Source organism: Spodoptera frugiperda, chromosome 25, assembly GCF_023101765.2.
Source record: "Spodoptera frugiperda isolate SF20-4 chromosome 25, AGI-APGP_CSIRO_Sfru_2.0, whole genome shotgun sequence".
Taxonomy (NCBI): Eukaryota; Metazoa; Arthropoda; class Insecta; order Lepidoptera; family Noctuidae; genus Spodoptera; species Spodoptera frugiperda.
In genome coordinates, this window is record NC_064236.1 from 12353932 (window position 1) to 12379402 (window position 25471).

At 32.9% G+C, this 25471-nt stretch overlaps 1 protein-coding gene across 3 annotated transcripts in view; it reads right to left on the reverse strand.

Moving 5' to 3' along the window:
- Window positions 1-25471, reverse strand: part of LOC118263101 (homeobox protein araucan) — a 94017-nt gene that overhangs the window by 44989 nt on the left and 23557 nt on the right. Inside the window, exon 1 of one of the 3 annotated variants that reach the window (XM_035574901.2) lies at window positions 6354-6685. The exons of the other annotated variants lie outside the window; for them this stretch is intronic. Coding sequence (XP_035430794.1) covers window positions 6354-6413 — 60 coding nt within the window. The 5' untranslated portion in view covers window positions 6414-6685. Of the gene's footprint in view, window positions 1-6353; window positions 6686-25471 lie in introns of those variants that run through there. 3 annotated transcript variants of the gene reach the window in all.

Consider the following 25471-nt stretch of genomic DNA (forward strand, 5'->3'; position numbering starts at 1 on the left):
AATCAATAACTAATCAATTAAATCTCAACGGTTCAGATATTTTTGAATTCATGTAATTTTCTTAACGTACGACATTCGAATTAGCTGTTTTATTTTCACATATGTTGCGATTAATGAGCGCTATACATAGTAACGACATATTTTTTATTTAAGCAAGCAAGAATTTTAACGTAGATTCTAATTTCCTTATCATTTTAAAGTATGGGTATTGTAAATAAGACAAAAGATTTGTTTTAAAAATTTTAATTTTATTGCTGTCGAGAAAAGTTTGTACTAAAAGCAAAGACTTCTTTGAAACGAATATTCAATGCGTCAATCTTAGATGTACAATACAACTCTTCATTTGTACTTGTAATAAAACTGTTGATTATTATGTTCAGCAGATTTAGTGAGCGATAAATTAATAAAATGTTTTGCTTGGGTTTGTTTAAAAAACAACCTCACAAGTCAGACGTCCAACTAAGTACATTTTGATTTATTAAACAAATGAAAGAGCACAAATTTAATTAAAAGGAAGGGATCTTAAAAAGAATAAAACTGAAGTAGGAACCGTACATGTTTTAAAATGCTCAAAGTGTTTACAAACGTCAGGTTACCCAATGCAATTTTCTTTCAAGTTTGTTTGATTTTCTAGCAAGGGACCCGTATCAGAAGGCTATTAACTATTAACTGCTATCGAATCAACTTGAATGCTCAATTGCATTCGGTCAATTAGACGGAAAATTGTTGTGGGGATTGCACATGTGCCTTTCTGTTCTCGTGACGAGCGATACAAACAGGTCCATGGTGCTTTCTACCTGCAACAAATCCGCTTTTAATTCATAGTGAATTATCAGTAGACAATTCTATGGCTACAGTTCATTAAAATAAAAGTTTTATTCGTTTATGCTTCTATTCTAAAAATCGTTTGAGAAATTCAAAATGTAGGTACGTAGTATATTGTTATATTAACATTGTAGTTTTCTTGACATAATAGTTCTTGTCAAGCCATTCTCTCGATGTGCCTGAAAATAAATACATTTTATGTTATTTTTCAATTGTATTTATTAGGTACATTTTATAGTATAATACTCGCTGATGCAATACGACTTACAGAATACTTATACTACAAATTATTAAGACTACAAAGGCTTGTTGCTTACTGTTTTGTTAACTTATACGGCTTCTAGAGTTCTAGCCTGCCCTATTCTTACGATTTACAAAAATAGAACAGCTACGTGGAGGCCAGCGGATTAGTCGGCAAAAACACAATACTAATATGGTTTGATGTCGTGTGAAATGCCTATCGTTGGATCGCGATAGGGAAACGCATGGAACAGCTGACTGACACAGATCGCGCTCAGTGATATAAGGATTAAATACTTATTAATCCAACGCCAGCCGAAAGTTTAGACCGAGTCCCAGCACATGTAAATTGTTGGTAAAGCGCTAAATGCGTAACACGTTAAAATGAAATTTTATGAGGGTATTTTTTTAGCATGCGAGAGGAATAAAATCCCAAAATTTAACGCAAGGGTCAAGTTTACCTGCACCTAAGCATTATCAGATCTTATTTGTTCACAGAGGCGCCATCTTGATATTATTTGGAGTCCCGCAAAGGTAACAACGGAACCTCGGAGCTATAGGATTACTCGTTTATCAATCCGTCCGGCCATTCATCTGTCACCGACTCATCTATTTACAATAGGAACACTTTTTTATTTTTGATGGTTTACCTTTTGGTTTATGATATGGAATGAGGTTATTTTCTTGAGCCTTTGTTTAATTGGATAATGAAAATTACTTTTTTAAATTCATTCAAAAATAATGACGAATGACTTTGAATGTAAATGCCAAAAAAAATTGCTTGGATATTATGTACAGAACCTTGCTCTTTGCAATAATTCAAACTTTATTTTTTTTCTATTAGCTAGAGCGAGTGTCAAATATTATCGTTTCGTTACTTAAACGAAGCAAAACATTTACTTTACTATCATATTAAATAACATAACAGCTTTTTAGTTCATGGCACTTTATACAATGCTTCACGGACCTTAAAGGCGAGTTTCGCTTGCACATTGAAACAGATGTTAATAGCTTTTAATCGTATCTAACTAGGCGATCGAAGTCACCACCTTTTTGGGATTGTTGTAATTAATTATTAGTTTAATATTTACAATTTTCTATTAACGTCAATATGTCTGTCGAGTCTACAGCCTAAGATATGATCTTGTTATGTTATTTTAAGGACAGCCGCTTTTTTATGAAGTGTCCGTTAAATTAATATTCACGTTTTGTTTTATAACACTTCGATTGGGAATTATAAACAAAGTAACTGCCTACGTTGATGTTTCCTCAAACAAAATAAAAGATAAGTTTTTCATGTACAAGTTGCATATTTTTTTATTGGTACATAATTAGTTTATTTAACAGATATTATCTACAAAGCAGGTACACGATTTACCTATCTATCTACATATGTACAATATAAATATAAGTTATTAGTCGTTAACATGCATTAATTAAAGATAACATTGTAAAAGTATTTATGTGTATTTATGTAAATCAATAAGTATTGTTGGTATGCAAACTGGAGTACCTAGTTTTGGTATTAGTTGCGCACAAATATATAATTGTCATAATTGTGAAAAATCTACTAACAATTGAACTCCGAATGACCTTATCCAATCCTTACATAAATGCTCATCTGTCCGGTTCAGATTATTTTTTTATAATTAGGTACCTATTGGTGATTTTTTACATCTCAGTATAATGGTGTTATAGTGTTAGGAACATTCTGTCCAATCTATTTCAAGTTCAATAATTTTCATTTCATCTTTATATTTTCAGAAATGGAAATTAATTTGCGAATTCCCTGACTATATTATAATAACATCGACAAATATACTAATACGTAAGTAATGTAACATTTAATACTTTACAGAACATGCTGATAAAGAATTAGGTGTAATTGATAAGTTATTTTTTACATTTATATTATTACTTAAAGGCGATTAATTTTGTTCGATACAGATATAAGATTAGGCATATTTTCTTTCTTGTGTGCCGCTTTGGAAAGATATGTGGCACATTACTTATGCATTTAAACTTATCAGTGTTTAGGGGGAAACCTCAAAGACTGATTGTAACACGATTCTCAGAAATGTAAAATTTTCGTACATTTTTGTAGTAAATAGGTACTTGAGTATAATAATTTTTTTAGGCATTAATAGGTACCTACAGGACAATATATGTTTGACAATATTTTTAATTTTCTCAATTGATTTTGGTGTTTTCTATAAATGACAAGAAAAGTATTTTCACAGATTGATTATAGTTCTTCCTACAATCTGAAACTGGGTCCAATTGTTGACTTCCAGGCTAGGTACAGAAATTTCGAAACTATAGGTATTACTTACATATGTTTAACTAATTTGAAGAATTAACTAAATAGTTTTTGTTATTTAGTATTATTTACTATTTTGTTATTTACATTTTACTTTGGAATCTTGTTTTCTTTCAAAACTATGCATGATAAGAATTTAGTTTTGAAATATTTACTCCGTTCCCATAGGTTAATAAATACCGTAATTTGGTATTTAATACGGATTTAAACAAAACCCTTTGATATAGACGTTTCGAACCGTCCCAAATAGTCAAAATTACAATTCCGTTTGTAGCAACTTCAACAATTAGACACATCTACACCTACATGTAATATGACCACGTAGTGATATAATCGGTTTTCATTATGTTTTCTTCATAAATTCAACCACTATAAACACATAGTCCGTTTAATTTGAGAGATAATATTCTTTTAAAGTACTTTTTTAATTGAGCCTACTCCAGTTAAGTGGTTTAAGGCTACGATCCGACGGCTTATAGTAACCTCAACAGGTGATGAAAATGTCAAGTGCTAATAACGGAATATACCTACCTATGTTATTTATTGACTAGTAATATTAATGAAGACCAATATTAATAGGGATACCAATTACCTGTCGTATATATTACACATTTAAGGTTAGTTTTAACATTTAAGCTGAATGTGTTTAAGTAAATATTTAAATACATATGTATTACTAACTTCTGCCAAGACTTCACGTGCGGTCCCGTGGGATAAAAAGTTTCCTATATATTATTCCAGACCATAATCTACCCCTGTTCCAAATTTCATTCCGATCCCTTCAGTCATTTTGACGTGATTGAGTAACAAACATACACATAAACACACAAACTCACAAACATTCGCATTTATAATATTAGTAAGATTAATGTGTGTAGGTAAGGCAATGTAATGTATTTAGTAAATATATTTTGCCAAAATCTTTTGATCGTAAAATATATCTAGTACCTATTAAAAGGCTTATTTTAATATATCACCGTAATATCAATAAAGACAACTTACAAGTATCAATTTCCTAACCTATAAATTAAATAAGCAAACATTTCTCACACATCGCGCATTTCTTGTTTTAATTATCTACACCTACCGGCTAATTAACATACCATGATTAGAATATTACTTCAAACACAAATTCACTAAACATTTTAAATTGTAGGTATAATATTTCTATATAAACATAATATAGGTAAACAAAAACCTGGCTTTTGTATTTACCGTCGAAAGTATCTAGCTAGTCAGAGGACTAAAAGCGCCCGACATCAAAATGTTTGAAGGTATATTGTTTAGGAACGGCAAATTCCATTAAGAATTGAACTAAACGCACATAGTCAAACTATGTTAAATAAATGTAATAATCATACTTGTACAGTTTAGTTGCAAGACAGAGGCGAATTTAAATCCAATATAGTGTTTACAGGTAACCTGTGATCACGGGTAAAATAATTAACCTTAGAAGTAGGTACCTAATTATGATTGCATAATATTTATAATTAACCTCCCCGTAGTAAATTAGGCTATCATGTTTTCTAGAAGGAAGAATTATTTTATACTTAGGTAACAAAATTTTCTGTTACACACTTAAAATATTTGTAGATAAAAAAATATATAGGTACCTAACTGTAAAAAGCGGAAAATCTAAATTTAATAATATGGTTTATCCTTATAGTTTTGTGTTTAGGTTAGTACCTAATATACCTTATTAAATATCTTTGAAAGACGTAGGTAGTCCTATATGAAATATAATCTCACTAGGCAAGTACCGACATAAACAAAATTATAATTGTATCTTAACCAAAACATTAACATAGAAATGGACAATCAATTAAATAAATACTACCAACAAGCGGGTTCTACAAAGGCCATTATTATTCTTTTAACTAAGATTACGTAAGTGGTTAAAGTTCCATTTAGTTAAGTTGGGATTAAGTAAGTAGTCTCAAGTTTCCCTGAGTACCCGATCAATAAGAAGTTGTTTTCTATAAACATGATGTTTAAATAAACGTTTTATTGATACCTACCATGTTTTGTAATTGATAGTTTAATCACCAATAATTTATTTTAATTGTTTTTGTTTTATTTTTGATACTTATTGCCTTAGTAGTAACAAGTGTCCAACAAGATTTTTTTTCTATTAGAAATTTGTAAGTATCTACACAACTTCAATCTATTTACTACAATACAAATTTAATGTTACATTTTGTTATAGATAGTATGTACTTATATGGCAAAATACCAACCATTGGTACCATATTGATAGGCCTAAATTTTCCCAGGCATATGTACGTACCTACCTAAGTACAGGACTTACTTCTTACTTAACTTTAATACATGTGTAAATACCAATTGTTGCCTAGTGCATAACATAGGTAGGCTAACTATTAAATTATTTATATTAATGCGATGAGATAATATATACTACAAATGTATAATCTGGAGTTAAAGACATACCTAAATCTTTTGAGAATACAATAAGTATCTATTTACTGTATTCATAAGGTTAGGATATCATTTATTAACACAGTACCAACACACTTATTTAAAAAAAATCTTAGGTAGGTAAATGTAATTTTTTTTTATATAGGTATTACCTAACTCCTAACCTACAAACATTGTTAAGCAGTTATCGTGGACAGTGGACGGGATTCTTAACTGAAACCACTACGCCAAGTTGTGTATTATTTAATATTTCACTAATAACTAAATGTAATCCACATCCACATTAAACTTTGTCTCTCAATAGGGTTGACAAACAAATCAACAAAAAAGAGATGCTAATTTGTGTCTTTTGTTTACAATTTTTTACGGAACTACCTTCAGGCTGAGACTGCCCGCAAAGTGGTACAACCGTTTATTCACAAACTGTTCACTAAGTATGTCCTTTATCATTGATGTTTTAGTCGCCGAAACAAAGGAATGGTAATATTGTTTATGCAAAATATTTCTTTGGTAAAGTACATTGTTTACTAACCTGCGAGGCGGGCGGGTATGAATAGCCAAATTGCGCATACGCTGCCATCGGGACGATCATATGGGCGGTTTCACACTAAACACTGTCTCTCAAGTCTTTAGCACGGACGTATTAGTTTCCTAAAAATATGTTTACTACTGCTAGTACGAAATTAAGTTAATTAAGTGTATCACAGATGATTGTGTGCGCGGCGACTGCGCGGCGCGCTGCCATTCCTGCGCGTCAGCGGGCCGGTGCGCGCGCGCTTCGCATGCCGGGGCCCTCGTATTCGTGTGCGACCGGCCTATACCTTCTTTACGCGATCGAGGTTAAACACCGACTGGCGCGCGTACGATGCTTGACGCCCCTCCGCCGTAGGAGACGGCCAATTTAGCCCCGCCTTAAAGGCGGCCCCGCATATCGACCACCAACCGTGGCGTCAATTTTCTGTCCTTTTCAAAACACTAGACGGAAACGGAGCGTCTGATTGGCGTTTAATATCCCCTCCACTGAACGAGACCGCCCACCCATTCTTTGCCGCCCACGTCCGGGTGGGGCGCTGGAAAAAAGCGGCAGAGTCGGGCCGACTTGATCATGTTTATGGGTTTCCGTCGAGACAGTCCGCCAGCCCTGTACCGCGGGCAAACAAATCTCTAGTGGCAAAAAATGGCTCGGCCGAGGACAAGTTGTTTCACCTCGTCAGATTTACGAACAAGGCGACGCCAAGTTAAGAATCGACTTTATAGACTACCACCTGCGTTGATATTGGGTAGAGCTTTATGTTGTCTCTGATACTCCGATAAAATAAGATGAATAGGATAATTGTCGAGCAGACTCCAGTTTTTGGTTCAGATAACAAGATATAACTATCTTATCAACCAGTTTAAATGTAGTGATTTTCAATTGGTTTACTTTCAACGATACCTAGGTTAGGGTAAAGACAAAGGTTTAGATGAATTATCGATTGCGATCATATATTCTATATTATATAGATTATGCCGAAGATTATACTTTTTGTAAAATTTTAGCATTTAAGTATGTTATTAAAGATTAGTTGCGTATTACAATTTACAACAATTTTAATGTTGATGTAAGCTTAAATGACATGTCTTATATTTCAAAACATCACCCGGCTGTTTTTCTGTAAGACTAATAAAATAACAAATTAATTAAGACTTAGATGTCCAGCTGTGTACAAATATTGTCTACATAAAAACTTCACATTTTAATTTAAAAAAGCAATTTGTCAGTTCAAATAATCTTAAACAATCTAGAAATTTCCAGATTATTTCCCATTGGTAGGCATCACGCATCGTGTTTAAGGAACGTTGTGTGTAAAATATTTTATAAGTAAATACCAAATATTTCGTCAGTTTTTGACCTGATTCATGACACAGCTATACGTGTCCACCTACACAATAGCATCGATAAAACTAATAGCTAAGTAGAGAACACTAAAACACACTTATCACGCATTACAATATCTACTGTACAATGTACATCAATACTGAAACATCTAGCTATTAGACAAGGTTTTATGTACGTGCTGAAAGTGCTGAAACACTCGGAATGTTCTGGTACTAACTGAAACGGGCCAAATTTCGCGGAGACGTTGAAGACGTGATTTAGGGGTCGTCACATAGGTGGCGCTATCCATTCCGCTAACCAGAAACGTCACACTATAAGAGGTCGCTCCGGGAAAGTGTTCACAGTTTTAATGATAAACTTATTTTACGAAGTGAGCGCCTGAATCAAATATTTTCTAGGGGGATTTTTGAGTTTACATGTAGGTACCTGTTATGTGATAATTTTTCTAATTTAAGTTGATTATTTTAGCTTACGTTAAATTTGTACTTAAATACAGAAATTAAAAAGTTTTTGTAACTTTAGCTAATAATATTTTTAGATAACTTAATTTACAAGTTATCTTAACAATTTCGTCTTCATAAATAATAGCTAACAATAGATTTAATTTTGTAACTTAAACTATAAATGAACACCTAGGTACCAGTTAGTATAAATGTTTCAACCACACTACATTTACCAGGAAGTTCAGAAATAGACGCTCTACAGAAACTTACAAGCCTTCACGAATTTTCAGTTAAAGCAAATCTCTTGTAAATTTAACCAGCGGCTAATAGTATCTACCATTCTATTCTAAACTTAATGAAAGTATGAAGACATTGACCACACACTCAGATAATGTCTATGTTTGTTGATAAAACAATAAAATTAACAATATACTGCGTGTAATTTTGTTCTTAGAAAAAGCGATAGGTACTGATTATACTCCACTAATTATTTTATTAGTCACTCATAGCAGCCTTGCTTATTACTACAGAGTTATAAGCACGGCTGCGAAATGTGACACATCTTTTAATATTCAAAATATTTAGGAAATAATACAAATACTACCGGAATGGTAACCGGAGAAAGGCTTGCTCATAATGGCAATAAGTAAGAAATCGAGAGTACAATGTGTGTGAAGATATTCAAACTATATTTAATTTTAACTGTAACTAATAAATAGATACTATAAGTACCCTTTTAAGTGTAATACAATACAAGGACAAAAGTGTGCAAGTATATTAATGTAAGTATAACTTTAAACAATACATTAATTTATAACAATAAAAAAAGAATTTATTTCATAAATAAAAACTAACGTAGCATTCATATAATTTTGCGATGGTCTGTGAACCACTTATAGCATAAAATAATAGCTACACGATAAAATATTACAGCCGCAGGAGCCGATAGGTACTATTAAATATTTAATTAGTATCAGAGGAAAACTATAAAAACTGTAATAAAATAATTTTGCTTGTTAGTTACGGATGTTTGTTTGTACATTTCTTATTATAGGTTACTCAATTTGCTATTTCCTGTATTGTTACAACAAAAAAGATGTCTATTGTTAAAATAAATGTTTAAACGTATTTTTAAAAGGAATGCTAATTATGCATTTGGGTTATTGTGGAGTAATAATGAATACTCATAGTAAGTACGTTATCGTGAATTAACTACACTAATACTAATTTGATTTTTGGAATTGGTAACACAGCTAAATATATCAGTCCGTCCTCATCTACTACAGGTGTGTTCAAATTAAAAAAAAATATCAATCCTGACTGCACTCACTTCGCTTGTTCACGAATTGGAACCGGATCACAATAGACGTACCTACGTACGCGCACGTATAAGCGTGAAGAAAAGTTATTGGAATAAATTACGGCAAGTCCTAACTGCGGTTATGATTTTAATATATACTGACAGGTTAAGTATGTAGGTAAATGTAGTAGTCATTACGAAATAGATTCTGAGATATTTTGTAAATTAGTATACCTCAGTATGATATAGAAGTACCTAATATAATATCTTATAATTATGTACCTAGTACCAGAATAGATACCTATGGACATAAAAACCATCTAGGTATGATATATGTAGATCTAAGTATCAACAAAAACTAATTTATTTTAAAATACTTGACTCAATAACTTGAACTATAAATATACATCATTTGACAACACCACATGTTTATTTATGTATGTAAATCGCTTGCTTTATGCAATAGACTTTTTCGAAAAAGGAATTCGGATATTTTGACACAATAAAAAATTGATAGCAGTACATAGTATACGTCTCTTTGATTTCCCGTCGGAACATTATCATTCGTACGATAAAAAGGTTTGCCCCAGATGTAGTTGTGATATGCGAAATTTAATCATATTTATATGATACTAGCGGACCCGACAAACGTTGTCCTGTCAACACGTCTTTAATTTGAAAATTTCCAAAATCAACAACTACTAATAAATAAAAAAAAATATAAAAAAAACCATTGTCAAATGCCAAATTGTGAATCTAAACCATTCTCAGATCCCCTTGAACACACACAAAAAATTTCATCAAAATCGGTCCAGTCGTTTAAGAGAAGTTCAGTGGCATACACACTTACAGAAGAATTATAAAGATTGTGAGTATAAACCAGGTATAACAATTTGAAGGTAGAAGTATGCTTTATCGCAGATCAGTTGTTGCTTTTATTTCTATTGTTTTGGACTTTTATATATATATATACTTTGATTAACTTATTTGCTTCATCTTTCCGTGATGTGGTGAATAACTGAATTTACCTTTTTATTTTTTATTTAAAAAACAATAAGTACCTACGTATCGTCCTTTTTTTAGAAATTACTTTTTAAATTATATAGAAGGTTAGAAGCTAAAGTGGTGTGCTGTTTTAATGGAAATAACTACACTAGGAGAGGATCGAATATCAAATAAAAATACCGTGAATAACGCGAGAGCGCATTGGTTCCATATTAAAATTCCAGTTGCAAACAAAACATCTAAATCGTTTATCTCGTTAATCTTTTTTTTGTAGCCTCTAGTTGATATATTAATTTTATAAAAAAACTATTCTTTCAGTACAGTATTTACCTACACGTAAGTTACGAATCTTCGGAAGTCTAACATATATGTAGATATATTTTGTATACAGGGTGACTTTGAATTCGACGTATTCCTTTCGGGAGGTGATAGTACAACTAATTTCCTACAAATTAGCCCCGAGGTCCTTGGGCGGAAAGTGGCTAGTTTCTGAGATATTCAACATTTTTGGTTTTGGTAAAAAAATCCCGAATTGATTACAAAAACATCAATAACTAAAAAAATACTGGTTGGATTTTAGTTATTTTAGTTTTAATCAGTTACCAAAACATCAGTTATCGTTTATAAATACTAATAATGGCAGAAATATCATTCGTTTTAAAATAGCAAGTAATTTCCTATGAAATTTTGTTTTGTTTCACTAATTTGGTCAATAGATAACTGGATTTATTTCAAAAAAAAATATGACACTAAGCGTTACAAACTATTAGAAAAACTTCCTTGGTTTATTAGCTACCCAGAAACGTAAAAATATTTACAAAATTCCCAAAAACAAATGAATTAATTGATGATGAGTAGAGCGTAAAGAGAAAAGCGCAATTTCAAAAACATCTTAATTTGCAAAATTTTGTTCAAAATGATCTTCCCTACGACGAATACATGCCCAAACACACTTCCTTATCACTATGACGTTCACTCTTGGGCTGAATATGCGTCTTATTTCGACATTATCTTCAAATATGTTTCGGAGAAGAATTACGATACACGGTCAATTCCTTCAGTATAAACAAGGGACTTCATGTAAAAATCAGCCGGCGAAGGTTCTGGTCATTGTGCATGCCATGTAGTTGGACCACCCTACTAATCCAATGCCTGAGAATCAATGTTTTCGACCATTGCCCCACAGTGATGAAGTGTGAACCAAAAATGTTGAATATCTCAGAAACTAGCCACTTTCCGCCCAAGGACCTCAGGGCTAATATTGTAGGAAATTAGTTGTATTATCACCTCCCAAGAGGAATACGTCGAATTCAAAGTCACCCTGTATATACAGGATTTTCCTAGTTGTCCTGTTAGTATTCTAACAACAATGTGTCTAAAAAAAGGTAAGTCAGCAGTGAAAACATTAGTCCAAATATAGGAGGGGGGGATATGGGTAAGATTGAAGGTAAGCACCTTGGTTTGGACAAAGATACACTTTTACCTACAGTTATGAGTATTAGTATAGATTTTAATGTTAAATTCTATAGTTCTAATTGTATTCAATTAGATCAGTCAGTTTTGATTCAATTATTACAATAATGATCTTTTTGTAAAGCAAATATATGTAGGTAATTTGTAGTTCAAAAATTCTCTCCATTAGACGTATAAGTTCTAGTTCTCCCTACCACTGTATATCTCCGATGTTTTTAACATGTTTGCATTTATTATATTATTTACACACACAATGTGATATTTTTATTATTTTAGAGTATGTATGAACCATTCGATCCCTCTACATATATTGTTTCAAATCACTACGTGTGTTTGTTTGTCACATCAACGTTTTATCCAAATTTATTATTAAATCAACGCTAATCCTTAAACAGGCTCTAACATAAAAGCAAAGAAAGAAAACAAAAATGAGCATCAACATCGAAGTGGGAAAATACAAAGCAAAAGGAAAGAATTAAACACACCAAGAAAAGGTAGAAAGAAATGTTCCCCTTTCCGTTTGCTTTTTGTTGCTTTCATTCTTGTCCACCTTTATAAAATCTGTCTGTTAACAGATAGAATTCTTTTAGACGACAGATTTTACAAATGAATAATGAAAATTCTGAGAGTGAATGGAATTTTCTGGAGAAAATAAGATTTAGTGTTCTGATGTTTACACAATCAAGACTTATTAACCTCCCTACGTTGCTAATGGTGTTTAACAGATCTCTTGTAAATAAGTAGGTACAATACATAAAATATTAAGTACTATTTGTTTAGGACATGTTTTGACCCAGTCAGATTATGTTTATCTATGAATCACGTCAATCGCATAAAGTGGCTTTTGTTATATTTACAATTAAATGATTAGAAGTATGTACGTACTGTACGTAAACGTTCATAGATAACGTGGATAGACAAATAAGTTATTAGAACTTGTAAGAATTACTACCTAGTTAAACGTAATTAGGTATGTAGGTACCTATACATGTTCACCAATCATAATAGTTATAATAAAACATAATTACAAAAGCAATCACGAAGAAAATTACGTTTGTCTCGAGGCACAATAGGATCTTCGTGCTTTGGATTTACCCGTTATAGTTATCGGTGTTATAATATAATAGAATTATGATAGGTTGATCTTTACTTTTCACCACTGTCCGATAAAAAGGGCGAGTTAGCCTAACAAACTGTTTGGTTGTGCACCCATTTTTGAGGAGTACCCACTTCCCAAAAGGATGGCGCAATCAAACAGTTTCCAGCATGAACCGCATCGCATTTGTTGTACCTGCGTTTGGTGCAAGTGTACTTAGGTTATGGTGTCCGTTTACCACGAGACAGGTCGTAAGCTTAGTTGTTACTGAAAGTATAATAATAAAAGAGGAGAATGACTTAAAATACATTCATAATGATATCCAAACTCCATGGGCACGAGAAACAATGTCGTTTTACATGAAATTGACCCACCCGACTACATTTTGGCACCCAACGTGTGTTTAAATGCAAGTAGGTATATGAAACTTGGGTTAGTGCCTTTGTGTCTTGGCCGACAAATGCCGACGGAAGTCCACGCAAGGAGAAGAATCGCAATCTAGAAACAATTTAACGATGGCACATATTTACAACGTTCCTTACAACTCTCCAGCAGTCCCATGCAGAGTTACCAGTTACTGCAACAATTTCTGCATCACATTAATGGATGTAGATATTTTCTTGTTCTGCTAACGTCGTCCTGTCAACGGACATCATGAAGTCTACCTACAACAGACTTTTACAGGTGGACGTCGAAATTCAGCAGATATCCAGAAGAATCCATTAAGAATTTAGGGAGCAGTGTATACTGGGGTAACACGATTTAAAGTACGAGATTTACCAGCTAAAAGAAGCTAAAAGATATAGAAAGTAGTTACAGCCCTGCTATATTTATAGTTAAAAAACAGGAAAATACGCAGACCATTTCGTAATATGCCCTGACAAATCAACCACTCCAACAAACGATTACTTTGGTTCTTGAAAGAAGAACAGGAATTCTAAGAAGCTTAGATCCTTTAGCTCAGGCCATATTATTAGTTAGGGAGGATAACTTTTTGAGACACTTAAGTTCGCATTGTCAATCAGCCTTTTTCTGGAGCAGTACTGCCTCTCTCAATAGAATTCTATAGTGACTTCTGTGAAAGCAGAAAAGTTGGGATGACAATGAAGAATGGCTTGAAAACGTTTGAAGTAGTTTTTCATAATATGTTTGAAACTTACGAGAATTTAAATATTTTCGAGCAAATCACAAACAAATCTACGTGCCATACAAGATAAGAGCTAAATAGTGCCTTTTTCAAGAGATTTAAATAGGTTTAGAAATAGTACAGCCTTTGCTGACCAAGTCTTTAGGGAATGTAGATTTAGATCACATGTCGATTACTAGGCCTTCATTTACTGGATTCAGAAAGAGGCACTTCATTCAAGAATTCTTGAACTATATAAGTACAGGAAAGAATGCACTCAATATTACAAGTGAGCCTACACAATTACAATATGCTCTTAAGAAATTGAAAGATGAGTTGATGATAGAAAAAAGTATCTTGCAGAAATCAGGAACAAGCAAAGTTCCCTAAGAAAATGAGGATCTTGCTCGTCGATCGTCTACATGCGACTTCTGCGACCTGTCACTTGTGTCGCCACAAGAACTTCATAGATGCAATTTGGATTTTAAAAGGCATGGCTAAACATACTCATAAGGCACTGGCCGCAATATGTCATGTGTGACATGTCATAATTCTTCTTGAGTTCGCGTGAGGTATTTTGGTACCGTACTGATCTAGTTTTTTAAAGGTTTAATTGCTTTGAATGATTTCAAGTAACAAAGCTAGATTAGAATCTTGTATTAATTTTATCAATTTTTAATGAAAGTTTTTAAATTAACAACAATAACTCACTAATATAGTTGGGACGTAGTTAAACATTTATTATTACCTAGTAAATTATTTAGCCTATCCGTCGAGGAAATAAAAGCGTGATGTTATTTTATTTCTTAACTTTCTTAAACCGACATTTGTTTAAATATTGGTTTTAATAAAATTAACCAAACTCCTGAAAGTAGTAAAAGAGAAAAACATTGTACCTATTAAACTTTCATCGAAATGTTTAATACGTAATTATAAATTTTCTAAAAAGTTTTTTTGTGTTCGAAAAAATGTAGCTTAATGGTAAGAGTTCTCTGTTACTTTAAAATGTAACAAAATATTAGGCATTTTTTTTGTTTCTGGGCCTAATGTTATCATCATGAAGTCGTCTCAAATCTAAAAATCCTAAAACCCGAAGTTGCGGACTGCCGAGCAGATTATCTACCGAGGCTCTGGCGCGAAAAGCAGGAGAAGGAACAAGGTGGTTTTTTAGTCAGTAAATGTAGGTAAGTTAGTGACACTCCTCCTTTCTCACCTCGCCCAAGGCGGGAGAGAACCATTGAATGATTTTACCCCCTTAAAAAAGTCTATCCTATATTTCTATAGTAATGGCAAAGCATCATCATAATCAGATTTGGAAATGAAGTAGTAATAAGAAAACCTATACCACTTTAACTTGGTCAGTTTGAGTGAGGGTGATGTTTAAACATCCGCTAGTTTGATGGAGAAGGGACAAATGGACAAAGTTTATGTTAAAACAATTGTAATCTTGATTTTATAATTGTATACAGTTGTTCCATTTCTAATCTACTGATGTCTATTCGGAATTAAGAGTGGAAAGTCAGATAAGAATAAACTTTAATGCTGTTTTGACGATTTTCTCCGAAAATGGAAAGTTTATATAAGTCCTTTGACTAGATTGTACTGAATGTGTACAACTCACTCTATTGAGTAATTTAATAACTAGTGTAAATTTTATAGTTATATTAAGCTACGACATTTCTTCTAATAATCGAGAAATTGTAACTAGAAAATATGTTTGTACAAACTAGCTAGTTTTCTAGGAAAAAATGTGGGATAGCAAATATCGTTTCGCATCAAACGTTCTTAGTAGAGTTACTAGTCCATGAAGGCGCCAAGAAAGGTCGTCTGTCTGTGTAAGTTTACCTATTCCATTCCCATGTCATCAGTTTTAGAATACTAGACATCCTGATACTTATATACAAATTTCGAAAGAGGAAAGTAGATTTACCAATTTCAAACATACGTATCACACAATAACTTATTAAAATTACCTTCTTACGGAACCTATTTCACCAATTACGCCAATTTATTATAGATTGAAATTCCGTAACACTAAAGAAAGACCTAACAAATTCCTATTTTTGCACGACTTGTGGATTCAAACCACGTAACAAGTTTCTTTCCGTGTATGCGACATTAAAACTATTTAATAGCTACCACGGGCAATCAGTTATGATCAAACATGGAATCAAGAAGACAAATGTAACCAATAAATTGTTTTAATAATAGCTTCACTGTTTAAGTACTGTATAATGTTAAGTCGTGTAAGTACTTAAACCTACAAACAAACAAACAATAAAACACTACAACCAATTAAAACAATGTAGCTAATTTCTCAGCAAATTAACAAAGAATTTCAAATGAATCGAATGCTAACAACGATGAATTTATTCTCAATGGTGTTGATAACAATAATTATATTCAACCGAAACTAACAGTGCAAATGATACAGTTAACTAAAACACATTTTAACAACATATCAATCTTAAATTCAACAAAGCGTGACTGAAATAATTATTAAGTAGATGGCATACTACGCTCTGGAATAATAAAATATCCTACTAAACTCATTAAAATAATAAGTCTTTTAATCATTCTGAATAATATCCTCTTCCTTGTATTATCTATTCAAATCTTAAATCAGCCAAAACGTTAACAACATTTATACAACCGACGTTGAAACATCTCACTTTTCTTTGCTTTCAACAAAAAAACTAACGTTTGTGTCACTAATTGCATATCCATAGCTCTAGTATCAACACATCCGATCAGTTGCCTCGAGATTTGTCAACCTTTTTTATTGCAAACACGTCCTTAATTCTACTACTGAAAGGTTGGATTTAAAATCAAAGCGTAGCAGGGGCTGGCGCCAAGACATCTGTCATCGTTAATAACAAGCAATTTGAGCCAATTTTGCATTTTTAGAATATCGAAGAGCGCCCAGGCGTCTCGCTCTCATGGCAGGAAGTAATACAAAAAGTAACACTAAATAAAGTAGTGGTTGACATGTTCAGTTTTTGCCCCGACTCACTAATTACGCGGGCGCAACAGTAGGTGCGTGAGCGCTCGCGTGAACCGTCGAGGCGAACGTTGCCCGTAAATGCTAACAGTTTAGATATTTATGAACATGTGTACGTAATTAATTTTTACGATGGATCAGATAACGGAATCAGTGGAGCGATACGCTTGTCGCGGCGGCGGCGTCTCGGCTGCGACTCGTATAAAGGTTAATTAAGCCTGAATTAGCGGCTAAGGAGGTTTTTCCGCGGATCGATTCGTTAAGTAATGAAGGCGACGAGAGGCTGCGGTTCGCGACCCCGCCACGCACGAACAATGGCCTGCCACACGTCCGCTGCTCAAGTGTTAACATCGTTCACAATACACATTTCCATAGAAAGCACTTAAAAATGGATTAGTTTCGACAGAAAAACAAGGAAACTCGCTTTGTTGTGTTCCAGTCACGGATATAAATTAGGAGAGCGAGTTTAATCCGCTTACGTGAATAATCCTTTTGTTACAATTTGACGCTATGTACTAACGGAGATATAGATAAAGGGCTTCGTGTAGCGGTAATGTATTACTTGCGTGTTTGTCTAAAGATGTATTTCGTTTTTGTGAAGATGTGCTTTAGGTCTCCCACCCCGCAATAAACACGACGCCCCTTTGTAGCGGGCGCCTGCGAACTTTCTTAGTATTCGCGTTACGGTTATTTATTAGGTTAATTAAAACACGACTGTTTTTACAATTAATGTTCTTATACTTAGAATAGAATGACTGTTCTCCTTACCTAATATGTTACAAATAGCAGAAAATAAATTGTACGTACAAGCAAAACTGCTGCAGAAATAAACAAAAAACTCGTAAATATCAATAATGACCCCTACTACAGTACAGGGAATAGGTATTTCGTAAAAAAAAACAAAAGCTATAACCAGCCATTTGTAATTCGCATTAATTAACTCTCCCTGAATAAATGCCAAAAAGTAATCTTTCCAGCAACAATGGGCACATAAACCTTTTTACGGGCGGTCAGAAAAAAAGGGTGCGCTCACATAGATACATGTGTCGGCTCGGAACCGTCCCTGGTACATCGTGTTTATTCGTTGATTAAACATATCCACGGCCGCAATGCGTATGCAACCGGACGGACATATTACCAGGGCTCGAATTCTGATTGTTTAGAGAATTTATTACTCCCGTGCCTTGTACAGTTAATTGAATTCGCCTGTAGAATAGGCACGAGCTGAATTGCCCGCCGACCGTTTATCGTGTCTTCCCAGTGCGTGGTCCGACGCACAGTGACGCCATTTTTGTTGATAATAGACCTTGTCGCTTGTCAGTAGAATTAGGTTTTGACAGATTTCGATTGTTTAAAGATCGTTATCAAATATTGTATCGGGCATATTTTTAATTGCAGTACAAAAAAGATAAATAAAGTTCGTAATGTATTCATTTAAATCATTTGAAGGTACCACATGCGTAGAATTCGTGATAAATATGAAAGTTCGTATTTATCATTATATTACCTAAGTAGGTAATACCTAGAAGCGTAGTTATATAAATTCAACAAGTTTATGTGTATGTAGTATTACAAAATCCTATAAATTCAAACATACTGAATTAATGAAGAAGTACATAGTATGATGAAAACAACCGTGATTTAATAAAACAGGCAATTAACTCTTTTATTTATAGTCTAGTTATATCTATGTTAATGATATTATTTCGGTTTAGTTCGTAATTAATCAGAACAGAAAAAAGAAACTACATTTCGTAATTGTAATATCACCGATAGAGAATTGTGACTCACCCGCCATTACGTACATACGACTCAGGGTGAAAAGCAAAAGGAGCTAAATCAATGCTAGTTAGTTTGCACATATTCTTGCCTATCCATTCGAAGAACAGAAGGCGTAATGCTACATTATAGCTTTATCTATAAACTTCACTTGTCTTAATCATATCAGCATCAAAACTCCGAGGCACCGCGTGTTGCCTTAAGTATTAATTTTTAACAAAATTACTAACAACACTCCTTATTAATTTATCAAACAGTGTGTCGGCCGTTACATCTCGGACCCGAATCCATTAATTATTTATCAACTTAACGCTCATTATCTTAAAACAAAACACTATTTTTTAGTCGTTAAAAAGCTTGCGGTCATTAATCACTGTGTACACTACGTTTAACGCGAGAATTCGACCTACATTTGTTTAATAATATAATCAGATCATCATAAGTACCTGTTTCGTAATTGTTCTTGTTTTCATATATTTTACTAAACTCATTTTCCCGCGGCGTATCACTATTGTTGTTACGTACACCTCGAATTAAATAGAAAACCTAATTCAAGGATTGAACTTCATTCATATATATATTTTTTAATCTGAATGAAAGTTACTAATGTTCATCAGTTACAATTCTAATCTTTAAATACTGTTGTCAATGTTGATTGTTTAGCAAAAAATCAAAGTTTTTCTTCATAACCCAAATGGACCAAACTGCATTTCTAAGAAAAAATCTTTAAAGCTTCTTTTCCCGAGTATCACTTAAGAGAATTTTTTGTCTGTCACGCGATAGTAAACACAAACAAACAAAAACCACACATCTGCAAGCTACTTGATTCACTCTAGAACCCGAGAGCTAATCAGTTAAAATGACTTGAAAAAATGTTCTCTAAGCGCCCGGATATAGAGGAAATACGTTATCAGAACCACTTGTACCCTGTATCTGTTGTACACGTGTCAAATGAGTTTACAGACGTTTTTGGTCGGTTAATCGCCTCCTTTTTTAACTAACCCAACCGTGCAAGTATACCCAAGCACGCGAGGTTTTGGCTGTTTGAAGAGCTAGTGAAAAGTAATTTAAGACTAACAATGATAAAGTGTGTTGTCGGCTAAGTTTAGAACAACAACATTTTTCTTTTCAACATTCTCTCAGTGACTAATAACAATATAATATAATATCACTTTCAGTTTTTCTTTGTTATTTAATTTATTACACACAGAACACAGCTTGTCACATTTATAACGATCTTTAAGTTTAAAAGTGAAAATTCGTGTGTTATTTTATGACGTGCCAGTGTATAAATTATATTAGTTAAATATTTATAGAAAAAACAAAATCCAATTTAACAAAGACGCAGGTAGGTTTTTTGTGGTTCAACAAACTCTTAACCAGGGATCGACAAGACGACACAGGAGTTTGAAATCAGATGCAAATAGTTTGCGAGGTAATCAGATTAGCAACTTGCGTAACTAGAGTGCTTCTTACAGTGTTATGTTGGTTCCTAAATCCGTTGCATCAGAGGTAGCAAGCTCTAGAGCTACATAATATAATACCTGATATTATATCTGTGGTTTAATTCCTTTATCTGAACTGAAAAAACCGCCTCGATTAGTTATCTTCATTATAAGTGCTCTCGTCCTAGTCAAATGATAAAAACGTGGATCACGTGGATGTGATCGTATGGGGACGTAGTCATATAAGATAACTTATTTGAAATTCAGATGCATTAACAAAAACAGTTTCAAGCAAAAAAAAGCACGCTTCTAGTTCCAACCGCATATAATAAAAAATTGTACGTCCCTAGTTTATAATACGCTGATACTTTGAAATCAATCATGGATATTATGAACCAGTAAAATCATTCTACATCTTATATACGAAATGGAAAGATTGGTCTTAGAGTAAAAAATATTACAGCTCGAACTGAACAGGTTCAAATAGAATTTTAAACTGAAAAAGAGCTCAAGATGCAAGTTTCCCGATCTGCGTGTAGGTAGTCGTCATATAGATGTGTTAGGGAACACTAAGAGCTTTCCAAGACGAACTCCCCAGAAATGCATTTACATGTCACGAGATCCTATGGGAAAATCTGCACGTGGCGTTGATTGTATGCTTGTACCTGCTCTGTTCTCATGTAGTAGATATCGCGTTATTAACTCGTCGATACTTAGCATTATGTACTAATACACTGTGTTAGTGGGCGTTCGTAAAGAGGGTTAGATTAATTGAAACGCGGAGCCTTACCTTTTGCCACAAATTACAGCATCACAGGAAGCAGAGTATCGCGATTCGCACTTCATTGATCTAAGTACTATTGATAATTTTGCCTATATTCGTATGAGACAGTGTGCTAGCATTTATCATGTAGGTACTTTGTACTATCGACACATGATAGATTCAATTATAAAACAGTTTAAATCAAAATCATTTCCACAATTCTCGGTTCGATTTTCTTGATCTTGATTTAGTGTTTAATTTGTTTTAAAGTTTTGTTTAATTTATTTCAAGTTATAGCTTTCTTTAGTATACTAAAGCCCTCATAATCCGGATATTATAATATGTATTGTGTCTTTCTCCCAATACAATCCAGATTAAGATTCATTATAAATTTAAGTCATGATACTGTTTTATTTTCCTATGACTTCTACACAAATTCAGATTTATTATATGTTGAATGAATATTAAGTCGCAGGACACATAAGTAGGATATTGTACACGACACGGAATACAGAATCTAGGTATACGAAACACATATTATATCTTCTACTAAAGCAACCTCTGTGTGTCACAGCCCTGTCCTCTACAAACGCGATTTGCGATTCATTAGTAATCAACAAAGCCGCTAAACAAAGGCCCCGTTTGATACGACACCCAATGAACTGAGGCTTATTAGACCTTGTATTTGTTTAATACGAAGGTTGCATGCTACAAGGGTGTGGATAAACAAACAGATTTTGGAAGTTACAGATTTCGGAAGCAATTGAGTCGCTGTGATGTAGGTTCATCTCAGGTAGGTAAGTAGGCACCCGCTGCTCGGTTAATTAACACTTTGACTCATGTATGTTTTAGACGTAAATAAAACTTATGCAAGGCTCTACGCGATACTTAAGGAGGTCTGGTGTAGAGAATTACATAAGTTTTTATGACTATTGACTATAATTAAGCAATATTATAGTCTATAATCTGGCATATTTATACATGTTGCAAAGTTATTAATCATGTACCTACATAGTACTCAAGTTTAGTTTTGACAGACTTGCATAAACATGTTTTTATAAATTGATGATTGCTTCTTTGTTCATTCGTTGGTGAGATGTTAAATATAAAATTTTAAGTTCCCAAGTAGGACCGATTTTTCAGTTTTAAACTATTTGTAGGATAGGATACTGTATATTCCAGGATACGATAATATATTAAATCAATCAGAAGTGCAGCAGTTTTTGTCATACTACTTTATTTATCTAGAAAACGACAAAATTATATTCAAGAGTGCCGTCAATAAAAATATTTTATTTACATATGCGACACAGATACGCAGATGGAGTGTTTACCGTGTTTGTGTTCATGTCGTGATTTTTGCAATAAGTTTTACTACTTCTTATTACCTACATCTTTTTCAAGCACGAAAAATGTAAAATTCTCAATAAAGATAATACTTTTGACCATGCCTGTGTTTTGACCCATCAGACACTATAAAACAAATACCTTCATATTTGAAAAGAACATTAAGCGCATTGCTAATTAGGTAGAAACAATTATCAAGTACCTATTACGTACTGTATAATTGTTGATTTTAATTAGTAATTAGGTTTAGCAGTTATTAAAAAACACAGACAGACAGCAATTGCATTTAATGATAAGTTAGGACGGCTCTCCACTCATTCTATCTCTTAAGATCATTACAGGCATAAAGGTAATGTATCTGTGTTTAATTAAAATCGTAATTCATTTGCTTCCAAGTTTTAGTATAGGCTTGAGGTAGTGTACTGGGAGAGATTCAACAGCATTTTTACATAAACAACTTAAGTACAGAAAAAAAATACTACTATCTGACATTTAACATTGCTAGTACCTACTTAGTAGTTTGTATATTGCTTTATTTAATTGTATTAATTCCCTAATGTTATTTTACAAAACTATTTCTTTTACGGATTTTCTCCATATAAACTTTATGGGTGCCACATTTCATATTCCTCCTTACGCATAATTTTCGAAAAAAGGGGAGCAAAGTTTTTGCGTCTCGTATTAATATTGTGATAGTTCAGTTTTTTCTTTTCAGAGTTGGCCCCCTTACGTTATTGCGTTATTGTTTGCTACCTATATCTTTTTAAAGCTGCTGTTCTGATAGACGGAACCAGAATAATCGCCTCGGCAATAAAACGGAATAATCTATCTGATAAAAATTATGTAACTAAAGATCTGTTAAATCCTTGAATACCATGTTTACAATATTTTAATGTGTTTTTAGTTTTAGTAAGTTTATGGTGTAGTTTGGCTTACTGGGCACTGATTTCAGTTGCGCACACAATCCTCTGTCTTATTATTACTGTGATAGTTTACGTATTAATTTCCTTCTTTTTTTAATGAGGAAAAATGTAATTACTATAAATTTTCTCAGTATAATATACATAAAATAAATACTATAAATTGCGTTATACATCAGACTTATAGTAAACCGCTAAATACAAAAGGAATGTATGCTATATATGCTAAGTCTGTTATTTCAGAGGAAATACTTTGCGATACTATAAAAAACTAATAAGATAATAAATACAAGATATTAAAGATTTGTAGCATTTTATTTAAAAAAACAAGTGAAATTACCTATTCGTATAATGACTTTTATGCGTACATTATGTCCACTTGTGTTGTATATTTAATCGAATAACATGAAAAAAAAAGAAAAATAAATTAAAATAAATCGGGATTACCTACTTGATGCGATTAGATCAAGAGGCTCGACTAATAATTAACTGTATAATGAAGTATGTAATAGTACGGATGGTTTGATTGCATCCTGTGTTGAACTTTTTATCTGTTAGTAAGGGTCTGTAAATGTTTATAGCTATTTTATTATCGCCCGTTATAGATACAAGCCGTAGTTTATTTGATTCAGCATTTTATTGTTCCTGTCACCTTTTCAGACAAAAGTTTGAATACAGTATAAAAACTGTACATAGGTAATATTAGTTTCAAAGTTGGATAGTTGACCTTATGATTATTTATCCTTATTAAACTAGTGTGATATGATGTGATAGTTAAATTAATAGAAAATATTTTCATCCATAAAATACCAAAGACATAATCAGTAGAAAAAGATGGACAGCATGCCGTTTATTCGGAAACATCAATGAAATATTTTAGTTATAAAGTATGTATCTGAGTTGATTTATTAACATTTATGTACGTGATTTAGTTTTGTTATTTTACAAACAAGAATAGCGCAATTTTATTCAATAAAGCCAATCCCATTCAATTCACGTCGTTATGTCAATCGAGTACGTGATGTAAACACATTGCTATCTATATAAAAATGTAACAAAATATATGTATTTAATCTCAAGTCGGGAGTAACAACTTGGGCTGACTCCTTCTTAATATATTCTGTGTTTAGAATAAGATTATAATATTAAGGAGGGCAGACAGCGTTGTTTCTCAGTTTTGGACCGGGGAATTTGTGGAAATGTCCTGGTTTACTGTACACTGACGAATTATAATTGGAGATTAGTAGATATAGATAATGTACCGACATAGCTCGGTGGAACACGAACAGGTCGACATCGCGACAACTTGGTACCTTACAGTTTAACTAATTGAACAGAGAAATTATATAACTATTTTCATAAACATAGTGTAACATTAAACAAATCTATCCAAAATAATAAATTATCCAAATCTGATAAGTTCCTTTTTTTTAGCTTCGTGTAAAGAGGAACAGCGTACAATAATCATTTCTTTTAGTCTATGCATTCCCCATATAAAATCAGTTACACAACAAAGCGTTTACCGGAAAAAATACGAGATCCTTTTTAAAACAGGCCTTGAAATAAAAGAAAAATAAATCAGTTGTAGCGCCAAGCATATGGCGATTTACCTTCGTCCTAAACAGAGCACTGATTTTAAAGATAAGATTTTTAAAAGGTTTCAAGCTTGAATATCTTGGCAGTGTACATGTACAAGGCATCCTCATATCTACCTACATTCAATGTGAGTGGGCACACTACCTACGTAATAAAATCTTCAAATGCAATCAGTTCTAATGTCGACGTTTTTACAATGAATTATGTGTGTTTGCTACGTTTTTTTTAATCAATCACTTCAGTATTTCACCTATATCTGTCCTATATTTTTCGTAGTTACTAAATTGTGTCTTAATAATAAAACCATACCAAAAATACCTTATACCTACTACGTACTATAGAGAATTAATATTGATACAACAATTTGAAATCATGATCAGTCTTATTGATGAGACTTCTAATTGTTAAATTACGCAAACTTTTTTTTTGAGGGTGGAAAATCATCCAATGACTTCTCCCACCTTGGGCAAAGCAAGA